The sequence below is a fragment of the Scylla paramamosain genome, chromosome 2 (assembly GCF_035594125.1).
Source record: "Scylla paramamosain isolate STU-SP2022 chromosome 2, ASM3559412v1, whole genome shotgun sequence".
In the NCBI taxonomy this organism is placed as follows: domain Eukaryota; kingdom Metazoa; phylum Arthropoda; class Malacostraca; order Decapoda; family Portunidae; genus Scylla; species Scylla paramamosain.
This window is the reverse complement of record NC_087152.1, coordinates 21,023,285-21,048,658: the sequence shown is the minus strand read 5'-3', so window position 1 is coordinate 21,048,658 and position 25,374 is coordinate 21,023,285. Positions and strand designations below refer to the sequence as shown.

At 39.5% G+C, this 25,374-nt stretch overlaps 1 protein-coding gene across 4 annotated transcripts in view; it reads left to right on the top strand.

Annotated features, from left to right (window-relative positions):
- LOC135111742 (actin-related protein 8-like) overlaps positions 1-5,344 on the top strand; it is a 301,644-nt gene extending 296,300 nt beyond the window's left edge. For all 4 annotated transcript variants that reach the window (XM_064025446.1, XM_064025438.1, XM_064025431.1 and 1 more), the window contains one exon: positions 4,055-5,344. In XM_064025446.1, the coding sequence (XP_063881516.1) occupies positions 4,055-4,227 (173 nt within the window). In that variant the 3' untranslated portion in view covers positions 4,228-5,344. The remainder of the gene's footprint in view (positions 1-4,054) is intronic.
- Positions 5,345-25,374: the final 20,030 nt, after the last annotated feature.

The window sequence follows — 25,374 nt, the reverse complement described above, 5'->3', positions numbered from 1 at the left end:
AGTTAATTGTTGTCAAAGTATTTCCCTTGTCTATAGGCAGGTAAAACAGACTGGTGACCTCAAGTGACCTGGCATTATGACTGTTGTAAAAAGGGTGCAGGAGCCATAAGGGACCCTGTACACCTGTATTTGAGCCCTGCATTGAGTCCACATCGGAGGTGGTTCAGGGAAGCTACTCCAGGTGCAGCAGTTTTGTGAAGGGGCTGGGAATTGTGGTCGTAACAACAGTTTTTAAATATAGTCATCATCAGCTAATGACCAAAGTCCAGCTTACAACTGACAGACTTTATGATCAAGACTGTCATCGCAACAGATGGATTTGTTAAACCAGCAACAGATGTAAATACAATGGATAAATTTTTTTTTTTTTCAGATGAAAGAAGAATTATTGTATTATTGCTTGTCTAAGGGAGGGGTGGCAGTAGGCCTCTAGTCAAAGAAAGGGTCAGCCAACAGGGTAAATAGCCTGCTGCCCCTAAGTGAAGGAGAAAATGGGGACCTGGGCAAGCTACATTCCTCCTCCTCCTCCTCCTCCTCCTCCTCCTCCTCCTCCTCCTCCTCCTCCTCCTCCTCCTCCTCCTCCTCCTCCTCCTCCTCCTCACTTGTGTTGTCACTAAAACTCACTTCATTATTGTTTTCCATTATATATTCCTTGTCACTCTCATTCAACAGCTTATCAAAGTGGCCCTCATTGTTAAACACTTCCACATCACTGTCACCTCACAACTCTGGCAAAAAAAAAAAAAAAAAAAAAATTGTCACAGCAAGATCAGAACAAAAAACTAACCCATGGAAACTCCTGTGCCATGAAAGTGTGGCAGAAGATACTTCCTGCTGTGTTATCTTTATTTTCAAATCACAACACATGCATTATTATGTATGTCAAATTTAAAATATACAAGGTATGATTTACTAATAAATATCATGAAGTCATTGCATCATCATGATAATGTGATGGGAATAGGAATGAGAGTCCTGAGATACAATGGTTATAACAATAACAAAGCAAATAGTGATACAGTAATATATAAGTTAAAAATGGTTATAATTTCATTACATAGTAAGTACAGTAATTATTGTGTAGGCCAACTTATGAGCAAGTCGACTAAAGACCTGTTAATCAGAACTGATTGCAGTCATATATTGTATTACTAATTAATGTGATATGTGATATTACTCTCTTTAATTAAAATGTAAATTTATCCCAGTTTTAACTTAAACCAGTTTATATACAAACATGCTACCAAGATCACATATCTTATTTAGCCAGGAACAGGACCAAATATGATCTTAGGGGGGAAAGAACTCTTCAATGTGTCTACTTCTTGTGTCTACACCCTTTAATTTTGTTTGCCTTTATGTCATTAAACTTAAACATTGCATCCAAATCTTTCTCATCTATGAATGGTATCAGAAGGTTCCAAGCCTAAGCTTATATACAAGAAAGTACTTACTTGATTTAAGTTTGATCACCATACTTCAAAATACTCCCCTTGAACAGAGACATGGCACTCCCAGTGCATCTGATTCTCTTTTACATGATATATTATGTGACAAGCTAAGTATTATTGATATTAGAGGTGTACCACTTTCTTTGTGTACTAATTATTATGCAATAATTTCTTTGTGTACTAATTGTTACATAATAATTAGTACACAAAAAGTGGTACACCTCTAATATCAATAATACTTAGCTTGTCATATAATATATCATGTAAAAGAGAATCAGATGCACTGGGAGTGCTGTGTCTCTGTTCAAGGAGCATTTTGAAGGTATGGTGATCAAACTTAAATCAAGAAAATACTTTCTTGTATAAGCTTAGGTTTAGAACCTTCTGATACCACTCATATAGATGAGAGAAATCTGGATGCAATGTTTAAGTTTAATGACATAAAGGCAAAAGAAATGAAAGGATGTGTACTAATTAAGTAACAGGAAATATAAAGTTTTTTTTGTAATAATCATTATTTTAGCATGGAAATGACTTTGAAGGCTGTTGAACAAGGGTCAATTTTAGGGCCCACACACACACACACACACACACACACACACACACACACACACACACACACACACACACACACACACACACACACACACACACACACACACACACACACACACACACACACACACACACACACACACACGTATGTGCATCTTTGAAGTTTCATTTTTTTGCTGTATGCCAATAACACTAGTCTTATATTGCTAAATAAGAATGTAGAATCATTCCATATCCATCTCAGTGTAGAAATGGATCAAATTCTAAAATAATTAAATTGCAATAAATCAAAATTAGATATCAAGAAAAGCATTTATATAGTTTCAAAATCATTGTGTTTCTGCTGTCATGCCACCTTCATTATTAGATAACATACTTTTTAAAACAAGTAAAGTGGACTAAATTCTTTGGTGTCATCATCAGTAGTAATTTGAATTAATATATCACATACATAATATTTGTATGAAATTGTCAAAGTATGGAGCATATATAAAATTGGGCATTAACTAACACAAGAACCTTTAAAAAGTATTTATTACACTCTATGTTATCCACACTTAACATACTGTCTTTCAGTATTGGATATACATGCCCAACTTATCTAGATATTGCATTTCCATCCTAGGAGAATATTAAAATATGGTTTTTTTTTATGGGCAAATATAATTCAGCTGACCATATTTCTCAATCATAATTTTCTGAAATTTTGTTATATTCATAAATATATATATATATATATATATATATATATATATATATATATATATATATATATATATATATATATATATATATATATATATATATATATATATATATATATATATATATATATATATATATATATATATATATATATTACTTTCCAAGTTAATAGATCATGCTTAAAACATTTGAGGTAACACTATAAATCTTTCATGTTCACAATCATGGATCTCTGTTTTTCATAGTAGTATCTAGTATTGGACGGCAGTTATGGAATTCTTTACCAGATCAAACAAAATCTTAATATGTTATGTTAGCTTATTTTAAGAATATAATGAAGAAATATTTTCTAAATCAACTGCTATCAACTTTAATACTATATCTTTATTATAATGTAAGATCATTGCTTGTACTAATATATTATGTATAAAAGTGTGATTTCTGTCCAAGGGCTTAGACTCGATAAATTGTACCAGTTTACATGTATTTAGGTTTAGAATATCTATGTAATTAGTGTTCAAGGCAATAAACATCAATATCAATATTGTTGCTCTGAAATGTGTTCTAGGAGTTTCATTCTTTACATGTATTTAGGTTTAGAATACTATGTAATTAGTGTTCAAGGCAATAAACATCAATATCAATATTGTTGCTCTGAAATGTGTTCTAGGAGTTTCATTCTCAAAGCACATGAAGCACTTTCTGCAATTCACACTGAATCTCCTCCACGGTGGACAAGAATACCAGACCAATGTCAGCCAAGAGCTCAATCAGCTTGCTCTTCATGTCATGGGTTATTATTGGGGACAAAACTTGGATTTACATGCATGACCCCAAAAAGTCAAACAACAGACAGTTGACACATATTATTATGAACAAGATTTTCAGAGTGTATTAAGGCAGTGGTAACAGCACTGGGAGCACTATATCACTGTCCAAAGGAATTATTTGAAGAGGAAGGTCCTCAAACTTAAATCAATTAAGTACTTTCTTGTATACATATAGGCCTAGTCTCTGGACTTTTAATACCACCTCATATATGAAAGAGACCTGGATGCAATGCTTTCTGTGTGCCCAAACTAAATGACAGCCAAGTGGAAAAATTTTGGCATGGTTAATGGTGGAGGAAACTATTTTGAAAGAGTTGCTAATTAAATGTAAATCAAGTACTGCAGATACTTTCTTATAAATAGCTTTACTTTCAGAACCTTTTTTGATGCCACCTTGTATTATTCTAACTTAAGTCAGTTTTCATCCATACACATTCAGGTACTCCAACTTGTGTATTTCAAATTAAATGTTAGTTTTAACATAGTACTCAACATTGTCTCTTCTTCCATCAGAACAAATTGAAGTCATCACCCGTGCCAAGGATATGGACCCTTGTATGACATCCTGGAAGGGTGCAGCACTTATGACATGCCTAGAAGGAAGTGGTGAACTTTGGATTCAGCATTCCGAGTGGAATAAGCATGGAGTCAAGATTCTGAGGGAAAAATGTCCATTTATTTGGTAGATGTATATAGATTAAAATTACAGGTACAATAAATTGCTGAAATATTAAATGTACTGTCTTACTAAAATTATAACCATATTAATCATCTGGCATTTCCTTAAAAATGTATGTTTTTTTTTTTTTTTTTCACATAGTTGGCAAGGCTGAAGGATAAAATGTTTAATTTTTAAACATAGTTTCTTCCTAACTGCCTACCATCATGCAGGTAAATTCAGTAATGCTATCTTTAAAATCTTTTTTTTATTATGTGACATCATATTTCACTCTTATTATGTCTATCAATGCAACAGGTATTCATAGAGTACACGACTCTAGTGGTGAAATAAATTGGCACCATTTCAAGTAATGCTGTTCAGCACATACAATTTATAGGAAAGAAAAATTGAATTGGTGGATAGCTGAATCTGAGCTCAGAAACTTTACTAAATTGAATCAGTTCATAACATATTATCAATCATATTTGACATCTTATAATATGTAACCAGTTAGTATACTGGAAGAGGTATCATAGCAGGTGGATTCTCATGTAACAAGGGACTGAGTAGTTGCATTCATTATTCACATTCAAATACTGTATGCTGATGTATTCATGATTGCATCAAATAATTGTCATTGGAAATTAGTAATCTTATACCAGAATAGTATGGGAATTGTATTCAAATTCATTGAATAGTCTGGTGAGTGATCCGTAATTTACGCTTACAGTGTATGACAATATTGCAGGTTGACCCATGGAGCAATCCTTTCCAGACCTGACAATTACAATAGCATCTCTTTGGTATAATAAGTAAAGAAAGTTTAAAGGAAGAAATAGCATTGTGTGTTAAAGCTTAGACGATAGCAATGGTGTTGCCACCAGACAGCAATCATTTTTTTTATTCAAAGAAAAATGTTTTTAGGGATTTCTTAGGTACTTTCAATTTTTTTATCCCCTCCTTTAACAAAATTTATTGTAAAATATATGTAGTACTTTTTTTTATTATTATTATGGATTATAAGTAGACATATACTTAATACTGTATGTATGTATCAGCTACAGTGAAAAAAATGAAAAATTTTAAATGATAATAATAATAATAATAATAATAATAATAATAATAATAATAATAATATATCAGCTTTGTTTTGAAACACCTTTTCCATTAATCACCATGAAAATCTTCCCATCTCCATACCACTCTTATTCAAATTTTGTGATTAATTAGAGGCGTCTTCTTCAGTCTTTCACAAGCGCCTTGGAAAAAAGCATTCTCCAATGCATTTCTTTCGTGCAGGTCTCCTGGGAGTTTTGGAACATTACAACTACCCAGGCAGCAAACTTTCTAAGGGGTTGTGAGAAATGTGGATGGCCTGCAGGGCTGAGCAAAAGACACAGCCACTCACGGGCAGTGATGCAAACATGTTAGGTGAAAACAAATGGATGTGCGTGTATTGTTTTCAATAAAATCTCAAACATTCAGAATTATCTGCATACAAATCAGTCGTGAGTGAAAGCCGTTATTAAAACTTTGTAGCACGAACTGTTTCAAATCAAGTGAATAGAAACATTTGCTTACATTGAGTGTGGAACAGTCAAGCCAGTCATTTTCGGAGTCCCCATCTTGGGAGGGGACCACAAATGTCCCCAGGTCAGACTGCCCTTCTGACAACGACCCTAAGTGTCTTGACACCCCCATCAACTTTTTCCTCATTAACTTCTGCAACATTCATGGATTTAGATCTAATTTTCAATCTGTAGAACACCTCCTCTCCTTTTCTAAACCTCATCTTTTCCTCACTTAAACTCGTGTCTGAGGCAACTGACAGTAGCCCCTTTTCTGTTCCCTCCTACTTTCTTTATCCTCATTTTTTATCCAAAGCTGGATGTTGTGTTTATGTGCGCAATAACTTAACCTGCTCTCCTGCCCACGCTTATGAATCTTACGAGTTTTCCGCCATTTGGCTACGACTACAGAGTCACTCTCAAACTAAATTTATCTGTGCTGTATACCTCTCACCTAATTCCTCTGACTACAAGAAATTCTTTTGACTACTTAATTTCCAAAGTGGAGCACATTCTGACTCTCTTCCCTTTTGCAGAGATCTCCATTCTTGGAGACTTCAATGTTCATAACCAGCTTTGGCTTTCCTCTTCCTTCACTGACCATCCTGGTGAACTAGCCTTCAACTTTGTTATCCTCCATGACCTAGAGCAATTTGTGAAACACCCTACTCATATTCCTGACCGTCTTGAAGATACGCCCAACATTCTTGACCTTTTCCTGATCTCTAATCCCTCTGCTTATGCTGTCACCCTCTCTTCTCCGCTGGGCTCTTCCGATCACAATCTCGTATCTATCTTGTCCTATCGCTCCATTCTCCCCTCAGGATCCCCCTAAGCAAAGGTGCCTCTGGCATTTTGCCTCTGTTAGTTGGGGGAACCTGAGGGGATATTTTGCTGATTTTCCTTGGAATGACTACTGCTTCCATGTCAGAGACTTGTCTTTATGTGCCAAGCACATAACAAAGGTGATAGTGTCTGCCATGAAGGTGTACATTCCTCACTCTTTTTCTCAGCCTAAACCTTCCAAACCTTGGTTTAACACAGCTTGTTCTTATGCTATGCATGATAGAGAGGTGGCCCACAAAAAATACTTAAGCCTTCCATCACCAGAATCTCATGCACTTTATATTTCTGCACAGAACCATGCCGAGTCTTTTCTCCAACTAGCCAAAAACTCCTTCATTAACAGAGTGTCAGAATCTTTCAAGATCTAACTCCCCTTTTGACTTCTCCAATAACTTTGCTTCTTCTTCTTTCCCTCCTTTATTTCAAACAGATGGCATCCCTCTTATCACATCTATTTGTAAAGCTGAATTCATTGTTTAAAGCTTTGCTAAAAACTCTATCTTGGACCATTCTGGGCGTGTTCCTTCCTCTCCTCCACCTTCTGACTACATGCTACCTATTAAAATTCTTCGCAATGATGTTTTCCATGCCCTCGCTGGCCTAAACCCTCAGAAGGCTTATGGACCTGATGGGGTCCCTCCTATTGTTCTCTGAAACTGTGCCTCTGTGCTTGCACCTTGCCTAGTTAAACTCTTTCAACTCTTTCTGTCAACATCTACCTTTCCTTCTTGCTGGAACTTTGCCTACATTCAGCCTGTTCCTAAAAGGGTGACCATTCTAATCCCTCAAACTACCATCCTATTGCTTAAATTTCCTGCCTATCTAAAGTTTTGGATGTATCCTCAACAGGAAGACTCTTAAACATCTATCACTTCACAATCTTCTATCTGATCGCCAGTATGGATTCTGTCAAGGCCGCTCTACTGATGATCTGGCTTTCCTTACTGAGTCTTGGTCATCCTCTTTTAGAGATTTTGGTGAAACTTGTGCTGTTGGCTTGGATATATCAAAAACTTTTGATAGAGTCTGGCACAAAGGTTTGATTTCCAAACTACCCTCCTACGGCTTCTATCCTTCTCTATGTAATTTCATCTCAAGTTTCCTTTCTGACACTTCTATTGCTGCTGCGGTAGATGGTTACTGTTCTAAATCTATTAACAGTGGTATTCCTCAGGGTTCTGTCCTACCACCCACTCTCCTATTATTAATCAATGACCTAAACTAAACTTCTTGTCCCATCCACTCCTATGCTGATGATACCACCCTGCACTTTTCCACTTCTCTTCATAGACGTCCAGCCCTTCGGGAAGTAATCATTTCACACAGGGAAGCCACAGAACGCTTGCCTTCTGATCTTTCTAAAATTTCTGATTGGGGCAGAGCAAACTTGGTATTGTTCAATGCCTCAAAAAACTCAATTCCTCCATCTATCAACTCGACACAATCTTTCAGACAACTATCCCCAATTCTTCAATGACACTAAACTGTCCCCCACTTCTACACTGAACATCCTCGGTCTGCCCTTTACTTATAATCTGAACTGGAAACTTTACATCTCATCTCTAGCTAAAACAACTTCTATGAAGTAAGGCATTCTGAAACATCTCTGCCAGTTTTTCTCATCCCCCCCAGCTGCTAATTCTCTACAAGGGCCTTATCCATCCATGTATGGAGTAAGCTTCACATGTAAGGGGGGTTTCACTCATTGTTATTCTAGACAAGGCTGAATCAAAAGCTTTTCATCTCATCAACTCCTCTCCTCTAACTTACTGTTTTCAGCCTCTCTCTCACTGCTGCAATGTTGCATCTCTAGCTGTCTTCTACTGCTATTTTCATGCTAATTGCTCTTCTGATCTTGCTAACTGCATTCCTCCCCTTCTTCCGCACAAGACTCTCTTCTTTCTTTCACCCCTCTTCTGTCTATCTCTCTAATGCAAGAGTTAACCAGTATTCTCAGTCATACATCCCCATCTCTGGTAAACTCTGGAACTCTCTGCCTGCTTCTGTATTTCCACCTTCCTATGACTTGAATTCCTTTAAGAGGGAGGTTTCAAGACACCTATCCTTCATTTTTTTACTACCGCTTCGGACCCTTTTCTGGGGCTAGCATCTCTGTGGGATTTTTTTTTTTTTTTGTTGTCCTTGGCCAGTGTCCCTCCTACATAAGAAAAAAAAAAACTTCCAATGGTTTGCGGCATTCTGGCAGGGCAAGCAAAGGCCTTCCTGTCATGAACCATGACTTCCAACACATCATTGTGTTCAGGTACAAGTGCTATAATGCAGTGTGAGGTCATGACTGATATAACCAATTCACACTAATATATTCTGCAGAGTGGCTTGTATTTGCATGGATGATGAAGTAGGATAGATCTGAAGAAGCTGTACACGGGATAGAACGTTCCCTTAACATGGCGGAATCTGAGGACCGGAGTCAAGGGACCTCACTCTCGTCCCCGTGAATGATCTGTGACTTCAACAGCTGCTAGAAGTCCTCCCTACATCACAGTTTCCTCTTGCTCCACAATCGTTAATAATAGACCATATTTCGTTATATTATAATACTTGCAGTCTGTCTAGACATACCAAGATAATAAATAGGAATATCTAAGAGATGGAACGCACCCAAAATAGTGTGAAAATACCAGCAAAGAGACACTAACATTTCATTTCATAACTGCCGTATGTACAGTACCAACATTGGGCATCGTTTCGTCTTAACCAGGCTACGGCATATTACTATATGCCTTTTCTTTAAATGTCACAACCATTAAACAAGAATAACCAATGTGTCTGCCTGTCTCTTTTTTTGGATCAGAAAAAAAAGCAAGGAATCAGTCCTTTACGGTTACTTTTATTCAACTGACAATATCAAAAGGCCTGGGAGACTAGCTATTCACTTTTAAATGACATAAACTTCAAGGGGCGAGTGGTTGAGGTTGCTGTGGTCTCTGTGAGAGACACCTTTCCAATGAACTCTATGACACTTTTTCCTTGGGCGGTTCGCCAGATATCTACTCCGCTGGTCTGTTCTTCAGTGGTCAAGTGGGCGGAGCTCCGAGGAGCTAAAAATCTAAGCCCTTATGAGAACTGAAGAAGAAGCCTTAGACAAACGAGAGTCTATGTTCAGGGTTAATCCAAGAATGGATTATTTGTGATATTTTAATGGAAACAGGCTAAGAAGAGTTAGAGACAGAATAACATTAAGGGGAAGAGAAAACAAAGTGAATAAGGAAACCATGGAGGTATTATGAGAGAAAAGACTCCTTCCCGCACCAGTCCCATCCAGGCAAGTGAAGATAGTGGGTGTTGTTTATTGAGTATATAGGCGGAGCTTACGATATGGTATAATGGATGAGCTGGCATGACGTCACGAATGTGAAGCCAGCGCACTATTGGTTTGCTGTCTCAAACATTACCAACTGAACATTGAAAGTGCAGAGAAACACCGGCAAACTGCTCCTCATTTCCTGCTTTCTGTTGTTGCTTCTAGGCCGCCCACCATATCTATGACCACAAAAGACTAATAGTGGGGTTGTGCCATGCCACCAGGCTTTAGATGGCAAATCATACATACAATTCAGATTTTTTTTTTTTTTTTTACATGAGTGGACGAGACTTAAGTGAGAGGTAGAAAGCTATATGTCTTTGGGGTCGGCATATAGGTGAACGAGATCATGTCCACAAGTACATATGCATGTGCAAATAGATAAAGGGGAATAAATAAACAGTGTAACAGGTGAGGAATGGACCGATGGTTGATTTTTCTTGGTATACTATCACTTAACCCAGATAGATCTCAAATAGAATAATTATATGTAGCCACACAAGAAGGTCTTCATTAGCTCTCAGTTGATCTGTTTTACTGATCACATCCATCATCATAAGGTTGAAGAAAGGCAGTTCTCTCTTTGACATTTATTGATAAGGTAGGCATGACCATAAGAACTGCGAACAAGTTCTCGGTCTCAATTTCTTACAAAATAACATTATACACTGATATCAAACACTTTCAACATATTACAGCATTCATTAACAATACATACAATCAACTTGACACAATGACAATCAGTTTTTGCTACAAAATTAAAGTATTTACCTCGGTCACCTTCCTGTCTGTCTTTGAGAACGACTTGGCTGTGAGTGATGCCCGCAGGCGACCATAGGGTTAACCACACTCTACTAACAAGTGACCATTGGCTTGGGGCTTCAGGTTTTTTTTCTTTTTTGTCTAGGAGGGACACTGGCCAAGGGCAACAAGAATCCAATAAAAAAAAAAGCCCAATAAGATGCCAGTCCCAGAAAAGGATAAAAAGAGGTAGTCAAAAAGTGAAGGATAAGTGTCTTGAAACCTCCCTCTTGAAGGAATTCAAGTCATAGGAAGGTGGAAATACAGAAGCAGACAGGGATTTCCAGAGTTTACCAGAGAAAGGGATGAATGATTTGAGAATACTGGTTAACTCTTGCATTAAAGTTGGACAGAATAGGGGTAAGAGAAAGAAGAAAGTCTGGTGCAGCGAGGCCATGGCAGGAGGGAGGCATGCAGATAGCAAGATCAGAAGAGCAGTTAGAATATAAATAGCGGTAGAAGATAGATAGAGATGCAACACTGCAGCAATGAGAGAGAGGCTGAAGACAGTCAGTTAGAGGAGAGGAGTTGATGAGACGAAAAGCTTTTGATTCCACCCTGTCCAGAAGAGCGGTATGAGTGGAACACCCCCAGACATGTGAAGCATACTGCATACATGGATGGATAAGGCCCTTGTACAGAGTTAGCAGATGGGGGTGGGGATGAGAAAAACAGGCGGAGACGTTTCAGAACACCTAACTTCATAGAAGCTGTTTTAGCTAGAGATAAGATGTGAAGTTTCCAATTCAAATTATATGTAAATGACAAACTGAAGATGTTCAGTGTAGAAGAGGGGAACAGTTGAGTGTCATTAAAGAAGGAAGGTTATGTTGAGTTGATAGATGGAGGAATTGAGTTTTTGAGGCATTGAACAATACCAAGTTTGCTCTGCCCCAATCAGAAATTTAGAAAGATCAAAAGTCAGGCGTTCTGTGGTTTCCCTGCATGAAATGTTTACTTCCTGAAGTGTTGGACGTCTATGAAAAGACATGGAAAAGTGCAGGGTGGTATCATCAGCATAGGAGTGGATGGGACAAGAAGTTTCGTCTAGAAGGTCATTGATGAATAATAAGAAGAGAGTGGGTGACAGGACAGAACCCTGAGGAACACCACTGTTAATAGTTTTAGGAGAAGAACAGTGACCATCTACCACAGCAACAATAGAACGGTCAGAAAGGAAACTTGAAATGAAGTTACAGAGAGAAGGAGAGAAGCCGTAGGAGGGTAGTCTGGAAATCAAAGCTTTGTGCCAGACTCTATCAAAAGGCAACAGCACAAGTTTCACCAATATCTCTAAAAGAGGATGACTAAGATTCAGTAAGGAAAGCCAGATCACCAGTAGAGCGGCCTTGACAGAACGCATACTGGCGATCAGATAAAAGGTTGTGAAGTGATAGATATTTAAGAATCTTCCTGTTAAGAATAGACTCAAAAACTTAAGATAGGCAAGAAATTAAAGGAATAGGACAGTAGTTTGAGGGATTAGAGTGGTCATCCTTTTTAGGAACAGGCTCAATGTAGGCAAGCTTCCAGCAAGAAGGAAAGGTAGATGTTGACAGACAAAGTTGAAAGACATTGACTAGGCAAGGTGCAAGCATGGAGGCACAGTTTTGGAGAACAATAGGAGGGACCCCATCAGGTTCATAAGCCTTCCGATGATTTAGGCCAGCGAGGGCATGGAAAACATCAATGCAAAGAATTTTAATAGGTAGCATGGAGTCAGAGAGTGGAGGAGAGGAAGGAACAAGTCCTGAATCGTCCAAGGTAGAGTTTTTAGCAAAGCTTTGAACAATGAGTTCAGCTTTAGAGATAGACGTGATAGTAGTGGTGCCATCTGGTTGAAATAAAGAAGGAAAAGAAGAAGCAAAAGTACTGGAAATATTTTTGGCTAGATGCCAGAAGTCACAAGGGGAGTTAGATCTTGAAAGATTTTGACACTTTCTGTTAATGATGGAGTTTTTGGCTAGTTGGAGAACAGATTTGGTATGGTTCTGGGCAGAAATATAAAGTGCATGAGATTCTGGTGATGGAAGGCTTAAGTACCTTTTGTGGGCCACCTCTCTATCATGTATAGCACAAAAACAAGCTGTGTTAAGCCAAGGTTTGGAATATTTAAGCCAAGAAAAAGAGTGAGGAATGTACGCCCCTATGCCAGATACTATCACCTCTGTTTTGCGCTCGGTACACAATGACGGGTTTCTGACACGGAAGCAGTACTCATTCCAAGGAAAATCAGCAAAATACCTTCTCAGGTCCCCCCAACTAGCAGAGGCAAAACGCTAGAGGCACCTCTGTTTAGGGAGATCTTGAGGATGGATTAGAGCAATAGGACAAGATACAGATATGAGATTGTGATCGGAGGAGCCCAATGGAGAAGAGAGGGTGACAGTATAAGCAGAAGCATTAGAAGTCAGGAAAAGGTCAAGAATGTTGGGCGAATCTCCAAGACGGTCAGAAATATGAGTAGGGTGTTGCACCAATTGCTCTAGATCGTGGAGGATAGCAAAGTTGAAGGCTAGTTCACCAGGATGGTCAGTGAAGGGAGAGAAAAGCCAAAGCTGGTGGTGAACATTGAAGTCTCCAAGAATGGAGATCTCTGCAAAAGAGGAGAGTCAGAATGTGCCCCACTTTGGAAGTTAAGTAGTCAAAGAATTTCTTATAGTCAGAGGAGTTAGGTGAGTGGTATACAGTACATATAAATTTAGTTTGAGAGTGACTCTGTAGTTGTAGCCAGATGGTGGAAAACTTGGAAGATTCAAGAGCGCAGGCATGAGAGCAGGTTAAGTTTTGGGTACATAAACGCAACATCCAGCTTTGGATTGAAAATGAGGATAGAGAAAGTAGGAGGGAACAGAAACAGGGCTACTGTTAGTTGCCTCAGACACCTGTGTTTCAGTGAGGAAAGAAGATGAGGTTTAGAAGAGGAGAGGTGGTGTTCTACAGGTTGAAAATTAGATCTAAATCCACGCATGTTACAGAAGTTAATGAAGAAAAGTTGAGGGGTGTATGAAGACACTTAGAGTCGTTATGAGAAGAGCAGTCCGACCTGGGGACATTTGTTGTTCCCTACCCAGATGGGGACTCCGAGGCTGGTGTTGGTATCGCCATGATAATTTTGAATTTTTGAGTGAAGAGTGTGTGTGTGTGTGTGTGTGTGTTATTAGGTGCTTGTAGTTTTGAGTGGAAGAGAGTTGTCTTTAGAGGACTGGCTGTGATTGCCCCCTTGTGTTGTGAGACACAAAGGGAAATGTTCAGTGAGGTCACAGCTGGATTTAATGATAAGTTCACAGCACTCCCTGATCCAGTGCTTTAGACCTTTCTGGGAGTAATTATCGTTTTAGCAGGTGCCTACTGCCTCCTCAATATAACGTTGAGTGAGTGTAGTTAATACTTACACATATTACATGTGTCTTCATGCAAGTAGAAAACTATTGAACATTTCATTTATGATTACTGAGAAATAATGACGTGATGCACACGCATCGCGTCATTGTGTAATAATTTATCTTAAATTAACATTAGTATGTACCTTAAAGACTAGGAATAGCACATAATAAGTGTTTTGTTACACTGGCTCCTTGACAGGGATGCTTTGGTCTATATTATGCATCACCGTCTAACAGGAATACTAGACTATGTATTGGCCTCTCTGTGATGGTCCTGTTAGCCCTTTTGCATCTTCCCTGGTTGTTGAGATTACAATTTGACACCAGGACCTTAACCTTTCGTACTAGGCCATCATGATCAGGAGATGCTTCTGTTATTCTTCCCAGTTTCCACTGGTTCCTTGCTATATTCTGATCCTTGATGATGACTATGTCACCTGCTTTGAGATTATTCTTTGGTGTTGTCCACTTATTTCTAAGTTGTAGGAAAAAATTGCGCATACTCCTTTCTCCACCTGGACCAGAACTGGCTGGCCAGGTATTGTGCTCTATGCCATCTCCTTATGTAATATAGGTCCTTCTTAGCAAAGAAGCTTGGAGGAATCAGTACTACCTTTGCTTTCATAGTTAACAAGTTATTAATAGGGTGTCAGTGGTGTAGGACTATCTTGGGAGTTAAGATGGTCCACAATTAGAGGACAACCATTAACTATGTTTTCAGCTTCTGCTAAGAAGGTTCTCTGATCTTGATCATCTAACTGGGTACCATGCTGATCAAGTAACACAGAGGACATTTCTTTCTCACTGTGTGTATCTATCTCTCTCAAACACCTCCCATGTGACTAGCAGTAGGTGCATTCATGTTAAATACAATCCAGTCACACTGGTCTTTCATGAGACCTTATCTGAATTTATTGTTATTTATTTCTTTCAAGCATTTCTCATACTCTGATTTGGCTCCTACAAAGTTAATTCCTTGGTCACATCTCAATTGTCTTACAGGCCCTCTTCATCCTACAAAGCGACGACATGCACTTAGGAAGGAACTTGTATCCATGCTGTTGGCTGTCTCTATATGCACAGCTCTACATGCCATGCAAGTAAAGAGCACTCCATATCTCTTAAGCTCTTTACGGCTCTCTCTGACATAAAAAGGGCCAAAGAAATCTACTGCTGAGGTGATGGTTTCAGTTTGTTGATAGGCAGGTCTGCTATCTTCTGTCCCTGTGGTGTACTTCTAACTTTACAACAAATAATGCACTTTGAAATATGCCTTGACACTAAGGACGATCCTCCTACTATTTAGTATCCACATGACCTGATTTCATTTAAAGTTATGCCCCTGCCTTGATGATTTGTTCTGTTGTGATGGTGGCATGTTATCAGGTCAGTTATGTGTGATGTTTTTGGAAGGATGACTGGATGTTTGGATTCATCTACCAGATTAGAGAGCTTTAATCTTCCTCCTACCCTCATGATACCATTTTTATTAATGAAAGGATCCAACTTAATCTGATTTTTGCTTGTACTTGACTAGCCCCACTGAAGACAATCACTATACCACGGCTCGAATTGTGTGCAGCAGTCCTGACAGTTTGGTCAGATGTCAAGTTGAGCAAGGAGATCTCTTGCCAAGTCGATAGTTCCACCTATTGGACAGATAGCATGTTAGTGTTGCAATACATCCTGAACACTGCTCAGAGATTCCACACATTTGTAGCGAATTGGGTTGCACCATACACAGCTTATTGGAGCCTGCACAGTGGTGGTACCTACGTTTAAAGCTGAATCCTGCAGACGATGCTACAGGAGGGCTATTGGCACAGCAACTTCTTGATGGGGGAAGATGGAAGGAAGGGCCAGTCTTTTTTAACTCTCTGGAGGCATTGTGACCAGGTGTACCAGCAGTCACAGAAGTGGACGCTTAGGTCCCTGAGGTTAAATGGGAGGACATAGCCCTCTCTTGCTGTTAAGGAGTTAACCCCAGTGGACAAACTGCTCTGCTGTTACTCTTCATGGAACAGCCTGCAACGCGCTGTGACATGGTTTTGCCAATTTGCCTTGTGGTTTAAATCTGGGCACACAACTTCATCTGGGTCCCGCATCACTGTGACAGAATTTCTGAGTGCAAGAGAAGTGATCCTCCAATATGTATAGAGATCATCCTTTAGCGAGGATATTGATATAATCCAAAAGGGAAAGCCCTTCAAACGCAGTCATCTCTATAAGCTGGAAAACCTACTTGATGAGCAGGGGGTTCTCCGAGTGGGAGGCCAATGATTTGGAACAGACGACAAAAGTCCATTCAGTGTTCCCATCCTCTTGCCAAATAACCATCCAGTGACGAGACTAATTGTCCAAGACGTGCATGTATTGTAGCCAGACATTCTGGGAGAGAGCATATGTTGATCAGTTTGCTTAGCAAGTACTGGATCTTGGCAGGCAGCCTCTACTCGACCGTGTGATCCTCTCTTGCTTCTTGTCCCGAAAGGTTCATAGTAAACCATTGACACACCAACAAAGTGAATTGCTGTTGGAATTCGCAACTGCAGGGAAACCACCCTTTGCTAGATTGCTTTGGTCCATTCCAAGTGTCCTGCATGCACCGAACTGTCAAGCAGTTTGGATGTGTCTTCACCTTTTTCAACACCAGGGCAGTTCACATTGAGGTACTACAATTGCTCAATGCTGATGCATTCCTCAATGCCCTCATGCACTTCATCTCTCAGAGAGGCACTCCCAAAAAACTATTCTCTGACAGGGGCACCAACTTCCAGAGAGCAGATAAGAATATTCGTGCTGCCTTACACGTCTAGAACACCAAGGCCAAGACAGATGTAACGCTCACACGAAAGGGCATTGCATGGGAGTTGTTACCTCCAGCCACTTCACACAAGGGTGGTGTGTGGTAACACCAAATTTGTTCGATTCGCAAGGTTCTCTCTTTCATCATCAGGTCACAGAGGATCAATGATGACTGGCTGAAAACACTCTTTTGTGAGGTCGAGGCAACACTCAAAAACCAACCTCTTACAGTCATTCCGAATACCCCTTCAGAACCTAACCACACCTTGCGAATGGACGCTGGTAATGGTCTATCACTAGGCAACCTGTCTCTAAGCGACTCCTATCGCAGGAGATAGACACATGCCCAAATCCTCACCAACCACTTCTGGAAACTCTGGAAGATGGAATATGTGCAAACACTTCGAGCAAGACGGTATCAGATCGAACCTATGTGGAACCTGCGTCCAGGGGATATCGTGCTGGTCGTGGAACCTCAGTTGCCCTGGAATCAATGGCATCTTGGCAGAGTTACACACACCTCATCTGGTTCAGGTGGGTTGGCGAGGAAAGCTCACATCTATACAGGCATGGGCACCCTCACCTGTCCCATTGTAAAACTCCGTCTTCTTGAAGGTGACCTGGAAGACAGAGCTCAACTACAGCAGGCTTTGGTAACTTAGTGCTTCTATGTTTGTGTTGATCGAGTGCCCACTCAGTCAACATGGGGAAGTGTAGTCGTTGTATATGTACAGCTGTTTTTCTCACCGAAGGGTCGGTTGTTATGAAGTGAGTTTTGATAACATACCTGCAGTATAATGAACATCATAGACTGTAGGGGTCCAGCAGCATCTCCAAAGCCACTTCACGAACAGTCGCACCTACACATCAGATGTGTCTCGTGAGGGCACAGAGAGTAAATCCCAGTAAATCCCTGAGTTCTCATCCCAGTAAATCTCCAAGTGAAATCCTTTGCATACAACCAAGAGGACCACTGTTTCCCACACTGTGTATGTATTCATCATAGTATTAGATAACAGATACTTATGTAACTATGAGGATTTGATGATGTGTGTCAATATAATTAATGTAATTACTTATAGTAACTAGATGCTTATGTAATTGTGAGGATTTAGTGATGTGTGTTAATATAAGTACACAACATAACATAATGATGTACATCAGATCACGCAGACGAGAGGACGACGTCCTGTGTTTGTACTGGTGGTGTTCATCTGTAGAACCGACTGAATCCGCTAAAGTGTAGGTAACTCTGTATTGACTCATATATTTTACAGAACTGAAGACGTGATGTGTCACGACATTGATGTACTGCAATACCTGTTATACCTATTGATATACTCTTTTGTGTTATTCTCAGTATTAGTGATGACATGTTAATTCGCAGGTTTGACCGCTTCTGAATACAAAGAGCAAGTACTGCACAGCTCGTTTCAGTCACCTCCAGTACAATACATTAAGCGTCGTACGGCGCTTATATATATATATATATATATATATATATATATATATATATATATATATATATATATATATATATATATATATATATATATATATATATATATATATATATATATATATATATATATACATTTTTTTTTCTCTCTCTGAAGTCTGATAAGAGGTAATGAGTTGCACAAGTGTTGCACCAGATCGGTGTACAATAATGAAGTACATAAGAAGGCATGACATCTTTCACTAAATACAAGGGAGATACAATGCTAGATAATCTAGGCTGTAAAATTGATATGTGAGGCTTAACTCTATTGTCTGCGGCTTTCCTGGATTTTCGTTCTTCCCGACCGGGGGCTCGTGTACTAAGTACGAGTAACATCACCAGACGAATGATATTCTTTGGATCGTCTCGCGGCAAAAGGCTCCAACATATAGTATGGTGCCATTCCGTCTGATTACCTATAGTGTAGTACATATTATTACATGTAATGTTGGCCATGATTATTCGTAGCACCATTGCTCATGTCTGCTTTCTTCACATCACTATCGGCGCTTTGCATCAAATGGATATATTTTGCACATACACACACGCACGCACGTGTACACACACCGCGCGACAGCAGTGGCAGCCATCCTTGAATGACATTATGTAAAAGAAGAGAGGAAGCTGGACATTACACGGTTATTTCTAGTTTCATCAAGCTACCAGATGATGATGATTAGGAAAGCTGAACTTATTACCATCGAATCAAAAAAAAGAAAAAAAAAAATGCTGCATCTCTTGAGTATAAATTGGTTATCGTAGGTTATGCGTAAAATACGAAAAAAAAATAAATAAATAAAAGTGAGTAAAAATTTTCTTTCCATTTCTTCAATTCCCTCTTGTTTCTGTAATATTGCTGGCATTGAATTATAATTATCAGTCACTGAGTCATGAATCAGCACATTTCGTCATTTTATTGGTATATGACACGTAACAATACAAAAATATGCAGGTGCTGATGAGTGGCAGTAACGTAAAGCTTGCCCGTGTAACAATGGAGTGCAGGGAGATAAGGAGAGCAATGATTTCCTTTGAACAGGTAATTCAGTCATGTTCTTGATTAGCAGCAATGTATTGTGAACACCACGGTAGGCTTAGTTTTCCTAAATATCATTATAGAAGCTTGACAATATCTACTGACGGGAGTGGTGGCTTCATCTTTCATTAATGTGGAAGCTTGGGGTGTACCCTGTATTTTTATAGTATGCAACACACACACACACACACACACACACACACACACACACATCGCGTTAGTGTAGTGGTTAGCACGTTCGGCTCACAACCAAAAAGGCCTTGGTTCGAATCCTGGGCGCGGCGAGACAAATGGGCGAGCCTCTTAATGTGTAGCCTCCTGTTCACCTAGCAGCAAGTAGGTACGGGATGTAACCCGAGGGGTTGTGACCTCGCTGTCCCGGTGTGTGCTGTGTAAGTGGCCTCAGTCCTACCCAAAGATCGGTCACTATGAGCTCTGATCTCTTTCTGTAGGGTAATGGCTGGCTGGGTGACCAGCAGACGACCGTAGGTGAATCGCACACACACACACACACACACACACACACACACAATTACTATTATTTTATTATTATTATTATTATTATTATTATTATTATTATTATTATTATAATTATTATTACTATTATTATTATTATTACTTATTATTATTATTATTATTTCAATAGATAATACTGAGAGAGAGAGAGAGAGAGAGAGAGAGAGAGAGAGAGAGAGAGAGAGAGAGAGAGAGAGAGAGCGAGAGAGAGAGAGAGAGAGAGCATTATGAACCTGCAGGTAGATGTTATGAATAATACTGTGGGTTTGCAATGGATGAATGCCTGCTTACTTAGCTAAACGAGTTTTAGCTACACTGAAAAAGTGTTACCAGGATCTGGGCCGGTGTCATAGGTTTTAATGACCAGCTATAGCCGGTATGAAGTCCGTTCAAGGTGTAGCAGATTCTGGAATTCCCATGAGTGCAACGCTGCCAGTTCGTCCGCCAATTATCGGATTAGCAGTTTGTCTCCCTACCTTCACACCTGTTTATCTCTCTCTCTCTCTCTCTGTCTCTCTCTCTCTCTCTCTCTCTCTCATATATATATATATATATATATATATATATATATATATATATATATATATATATATATATATATATATATATATATATATATATATATATATATATATATATATATATATATATATATATATATATAGTATATTTATGCAGTATTTATTTATTATCAATTTTCAACTTTTTTCCACACCATCTATATAGAAGTTTCATCCAGATATACAATGTTTTGGGAGGCTTGTTTGACTTTTTTATGTCTTGCAAAAACGTAGTGCGAGCTGCCGCAACATCACTCCTCTCCATCAGGAGTTTGCGGCCATCAACTTTGGCATATTTGAAGCCAATCTCCTGCAGAATCTTGTGACGGGAGGTTTTACAGCCAATGAAGGATATTTTTTTCTTGAGTTCTTGAATTTTAGCAGAGTCGGGACTTGATGCCTCTCATAAAATGCCAAGACTGTTCTTCTTACAATACATTTATCAAAGTCGTGTATAGTGGTGACAGGTGCAGAATATCTCCTCTTCTTTGGTGACAAAAAGACAGTCCTTTCTGGTGATATCCGGCCTCGTTTCAAGCAGATTCTTTGAACAGTTTTCTCGGAAGCATTGGTGTCTTTTGTAGTCCATGCAGTAAGATAAGGAATCCATTATAAGCTTTCTCTCCAATGAAATACTTGTTAACGTAGTAAAGCATTTCCATTTCCCTGCTATGCAGGACCCTGGAACGCGAGCGAATCGGAGTTGTAGCTTCCATCATGAGTGATGGCCAGAAAGGAAGTGAACAGTCTCCCTCAACACATTTATTCCGTCACTTCTTCAAAATCCCTTTCCCACTGCTCCTCCTCCTCCTTCAACACACACACACACACACACACACACACACCACACACACACACACACCTACGAGGGAGTGCTAAGCCCTTTTAATGATACCCCACCACCACCACCACAACGTGACAACATGGGAACAATATTTGCCACGTCATAGAATTTTTACAAATCGTAGTTATAATCCTAAACACCGACACTCATTGTACTATGTAGCTTTCTTTACTATATACAGAATACATGAAATATAATTTTCAAATAGCACACGGATGGGAAACAAAAGAGAGAGGCCCATGTACGAAGGTTGATTTGGCACATGGCTAGAGGTAAGCCACCATACTAGTCCCACCTTAAACGGATTTCTTGCTCTGAACAGACTATAGTTTCAAGTTACCAAGTGCGCCCGCAGCCCTATTTTCATTGTCAGACGTATGGCCCATTTACTCCCAGCCACGGCAACACACAGTTCTCCCTGGACCCCCTTCTTATGGACACTCATTTTATCCTCGGAAGAACGTTTAGGCGTTGGCCAAGATCTGTTAGCTATTATGCCACATCACACAATTTCTCGTTAATATATCAGTTATTTTTACATTTTATAAAAATTCAAGTATTAGGTATGGGTTATTTAGCCTATCAAACAATTCAGTACTACGAAAGGTTCGGGTTTTAAGATAATAGGACACAAATCTGACCTGGCATTACCTAACCTAACCTAAATCATGTGAAGCAATACCTAACCCAACCTATATGGCATGCCTACTACTACTGCTATCGAATGGTGTCAGCTAAAGACGTCTGTGCATTGCCGCGGCTGGTAGTGAATGCGTCCTATGTCTGGCAGTAAATTGGGGCTGCGCGCGCACTTGGTCACGTGAAACTAGTAGCTGGTCACCTGGGAGAAAGGAGAAGACGGGGAATTGAAATGGACAGGGTTAATAGAGGAGACGGTGAACCGAAACGGGCAGCTTATCTTAGATTTCGCTGTCGACATGGGAATGAGGATCAAGAACTGGGAGTTAGAAAACCCTGCAATATGGAGAGATAGAAGTGAGTCTGCAATAGACTAAATCATAGTAAATGAACAGGTAGAACAACATGGATGTAGAGTATGGAAAAATGAAAGCATAGATGTTTCAGATCACTTCTTAACAGGCATTACCTGTGGGAAGACCAGGAAATGTACAGGAGTAAGGAAGGAAGTGTGGAAAGTAGTGTGGAAGTAGAAGCAGGCTGGGTGAAGTACTGTAGAGAAATAAAAGAAATTATGCCAGGAGTGAGAGAGGAGATAGGAAGGACAGTAAGTGAATGGGAGTGCGACATCAAACAAAACATAAGGCGCCAGGCAAAGAAGTCTGTGGGTGTAAAGAAGATTAAGGTAGGGAAAACCAGACTGAAAGGATGGTGGGATGAGGAGGTAGTTGGATGGCTGATTAATAATAAATTGAAGACTTGGATAGAGGAGAATAAGGTGCTCGGAGAGGAACAGAGTGGTTTCAGACAGGGTAGAGGTGGCTTAGAAAATGCGCTAATTATGAAGGAAATTATTGAAAGAAATGAAAAGCTAAGGAAGGAGTTGTACTTGGTTTTCTTAGATACAGAGAAGGCCTATGATAGGGTAGACAAGAGCAAACTGCTGGCATTATTTGTACACAGGAATGTAGTGCAGGTAATTAGGAGGCTATAGGAGGATAATGAGGTGAACTTCACGTTAGGAGACATTAGCACAGGTTGGATGAGAAATAATATTGGAGTAAGGCAGGGGTGTGTGATGTCCCCAACCTTATTCAATATTTACATAGAGGATTTAATAACAAGGATTAGAGTGTCAGGGAAGGGTGTTAAAGTTGGGGATATGAGATTAGCATGTCTAACCTATGTTGATGACATAGTGCTGATGACAGAAAGTAAAGAGGACATGGAGGAGTTGTTGCAGGTAGTCAGCGTATATGAACGAGAGTCGGGTGTTAAGTATAGTGACAGGAAATGTAAGGTGATGGCGTTTAATAGTGAGGTTGAGGGACTGAGTATTAGGGAACATTATATTAGAGGTGGTGGAGAAGTACACTTACCTGGGGCTAGAGGGAAAGAAGGAATAGGATGTGAAAAAACAGATAAAAATAAATGAAGGGAAAGCCAGGAAGATGACAGGAATGATAATGAAGGCAGGGAGTAGGACAGTCAACAAGTATGAGATAGACAGAAGTTTATGGAAGGGAATGGCAATACCTTACTGCTTGTATGTGTCTGGAATTACCTACTACCGGGAGGGAGACTTAACAAGATTAGAGAAGATCCAGAATATAGTAGGTAGGGAGGGGTTAGGTGTTCCACTCAACACAGCAGTAGAAGCTGTCAGAGGAGAGGTGAGCTGGAGAACCTTCAGAGCGAGAGAATAATTAAAGGGAAGCTGAACTTTTTGAAGAAGACAGAAAGACTCGATGAGGATAGGTGGGTGAAACAGGTAATGATGGAAAACTCTATTAGGTCTTCATGGAGGAGGAAAACAGGTGGAAAAGGAAGGAAAATCTTGATGAAGACTGGAGGAAGATAGGACACAGAGAGGTTAGGAAGAGGATAGAAAAAGGTGGTTTAGTTAGATGGCAGACGGGGATGAAAACAAAGTCCACATGAAAGTGGTACAAATTCCCTGCCTGCTTCTGTATTTCCACCTTCCTATGACTTGAATTCCTTCAAGAGGGAGGTTTCAAGACACTTATTCATCAATTTTTGACCACTGCTTTGACCCTTTTATGGGACTGGCATTTCAGTGGGCATTTTTTTTATTAGATTTTTGTTGCCCTTGGCCAGTGCCCTTCCTACATAAAAAAAAAAAAAAAAAAAATGGAAGGAGAGACCGAGGCGCTCCATTGGCATGTAGGAGACTGGGATAGCAAGTTGTTAGTGAAGGTAAGGACAGGGACGGTAGGGGTGAAAGCTGGACCACGGATGTAACACATATAGAGGGGTGAGGGAGACTGTGGAACATTTCCTGGTTGAGTGTGTCAGGTATGAAGAAGAGAGAGACAGGTTGATAGGTTCCGTAACTGTAATTATAGAAGGTGAGTGGAATGAGAGGTTAGAGGAAGAGGATGGTGGAGTCCTCACGGTGCTGGTCCTATATCAAGGAGAGAGAGAGAGAGAGAGAGAGAGAGAGAGAGAGAGAGAGAGAGAGAGAGAGAGAGAGAGAGAGAGAGAGAGAAGAGAGGATAGTAAGGGTGACGAAAGAGTTCCTAGTACAGGCGTGGAGGAAACATAATATGTTAGATGTGTAGTTTTGTTCCCGGTGCTGTGCTCGCCGCTCTTCTTCTGTAGGTAGTGGACGGACCAGAGCATAACACTGAAGGGAAGGAGGACCTTTCAAGCGATAAAAAAGCGGAAGAGGTCACAAGAAGAATAGAACTTGAACATACTACACCGGGGACCCAACTCACATGTATCACACTTTCCCCAAACTCCGCCTTTTTGAAAGTGGTTTCATTTAGTAGTTGAATTTTAATGCAAAATGGCCAACAGCAAAATTATAGTTCAAAAGCAATTATTCGTGATTGTAAGGAAAACAATTGAAATTCATATGAGATGATGAAGCCAATGATTGCTTCTACAACTCTGTAGAATCTGTTTGAATTTGAAGCCACTTAGATATGAAAATAAATTTTGAAATGTAAGTTTATTGTAAATCAAATGTTTTAAAATTTCTATTCCATTCTCTCTCTCTCTCTCTCTCTCTCTCTCTCTCTCTCTCTCTCTCTCTCTCTCTCTCTCTCTCTCTCTCTCTCTCTCTCTCTCTTTGCATAATATATATATATATATATATATATATATATATATATATATATATATATATATATATATATATATATATATATAGATAGATAGATAGATAGATAGATAGATAGATAGATAGATAGATATATAGGATCACCTGAAGATCCGCCACCCCAGACTCTCTCACTTGGTTAGGTTAGGTTAGCCTAACCTAACCTAACCTAACCTAACCTAACAACATGAACGCATTAAAAAACTGAGTGGATATAA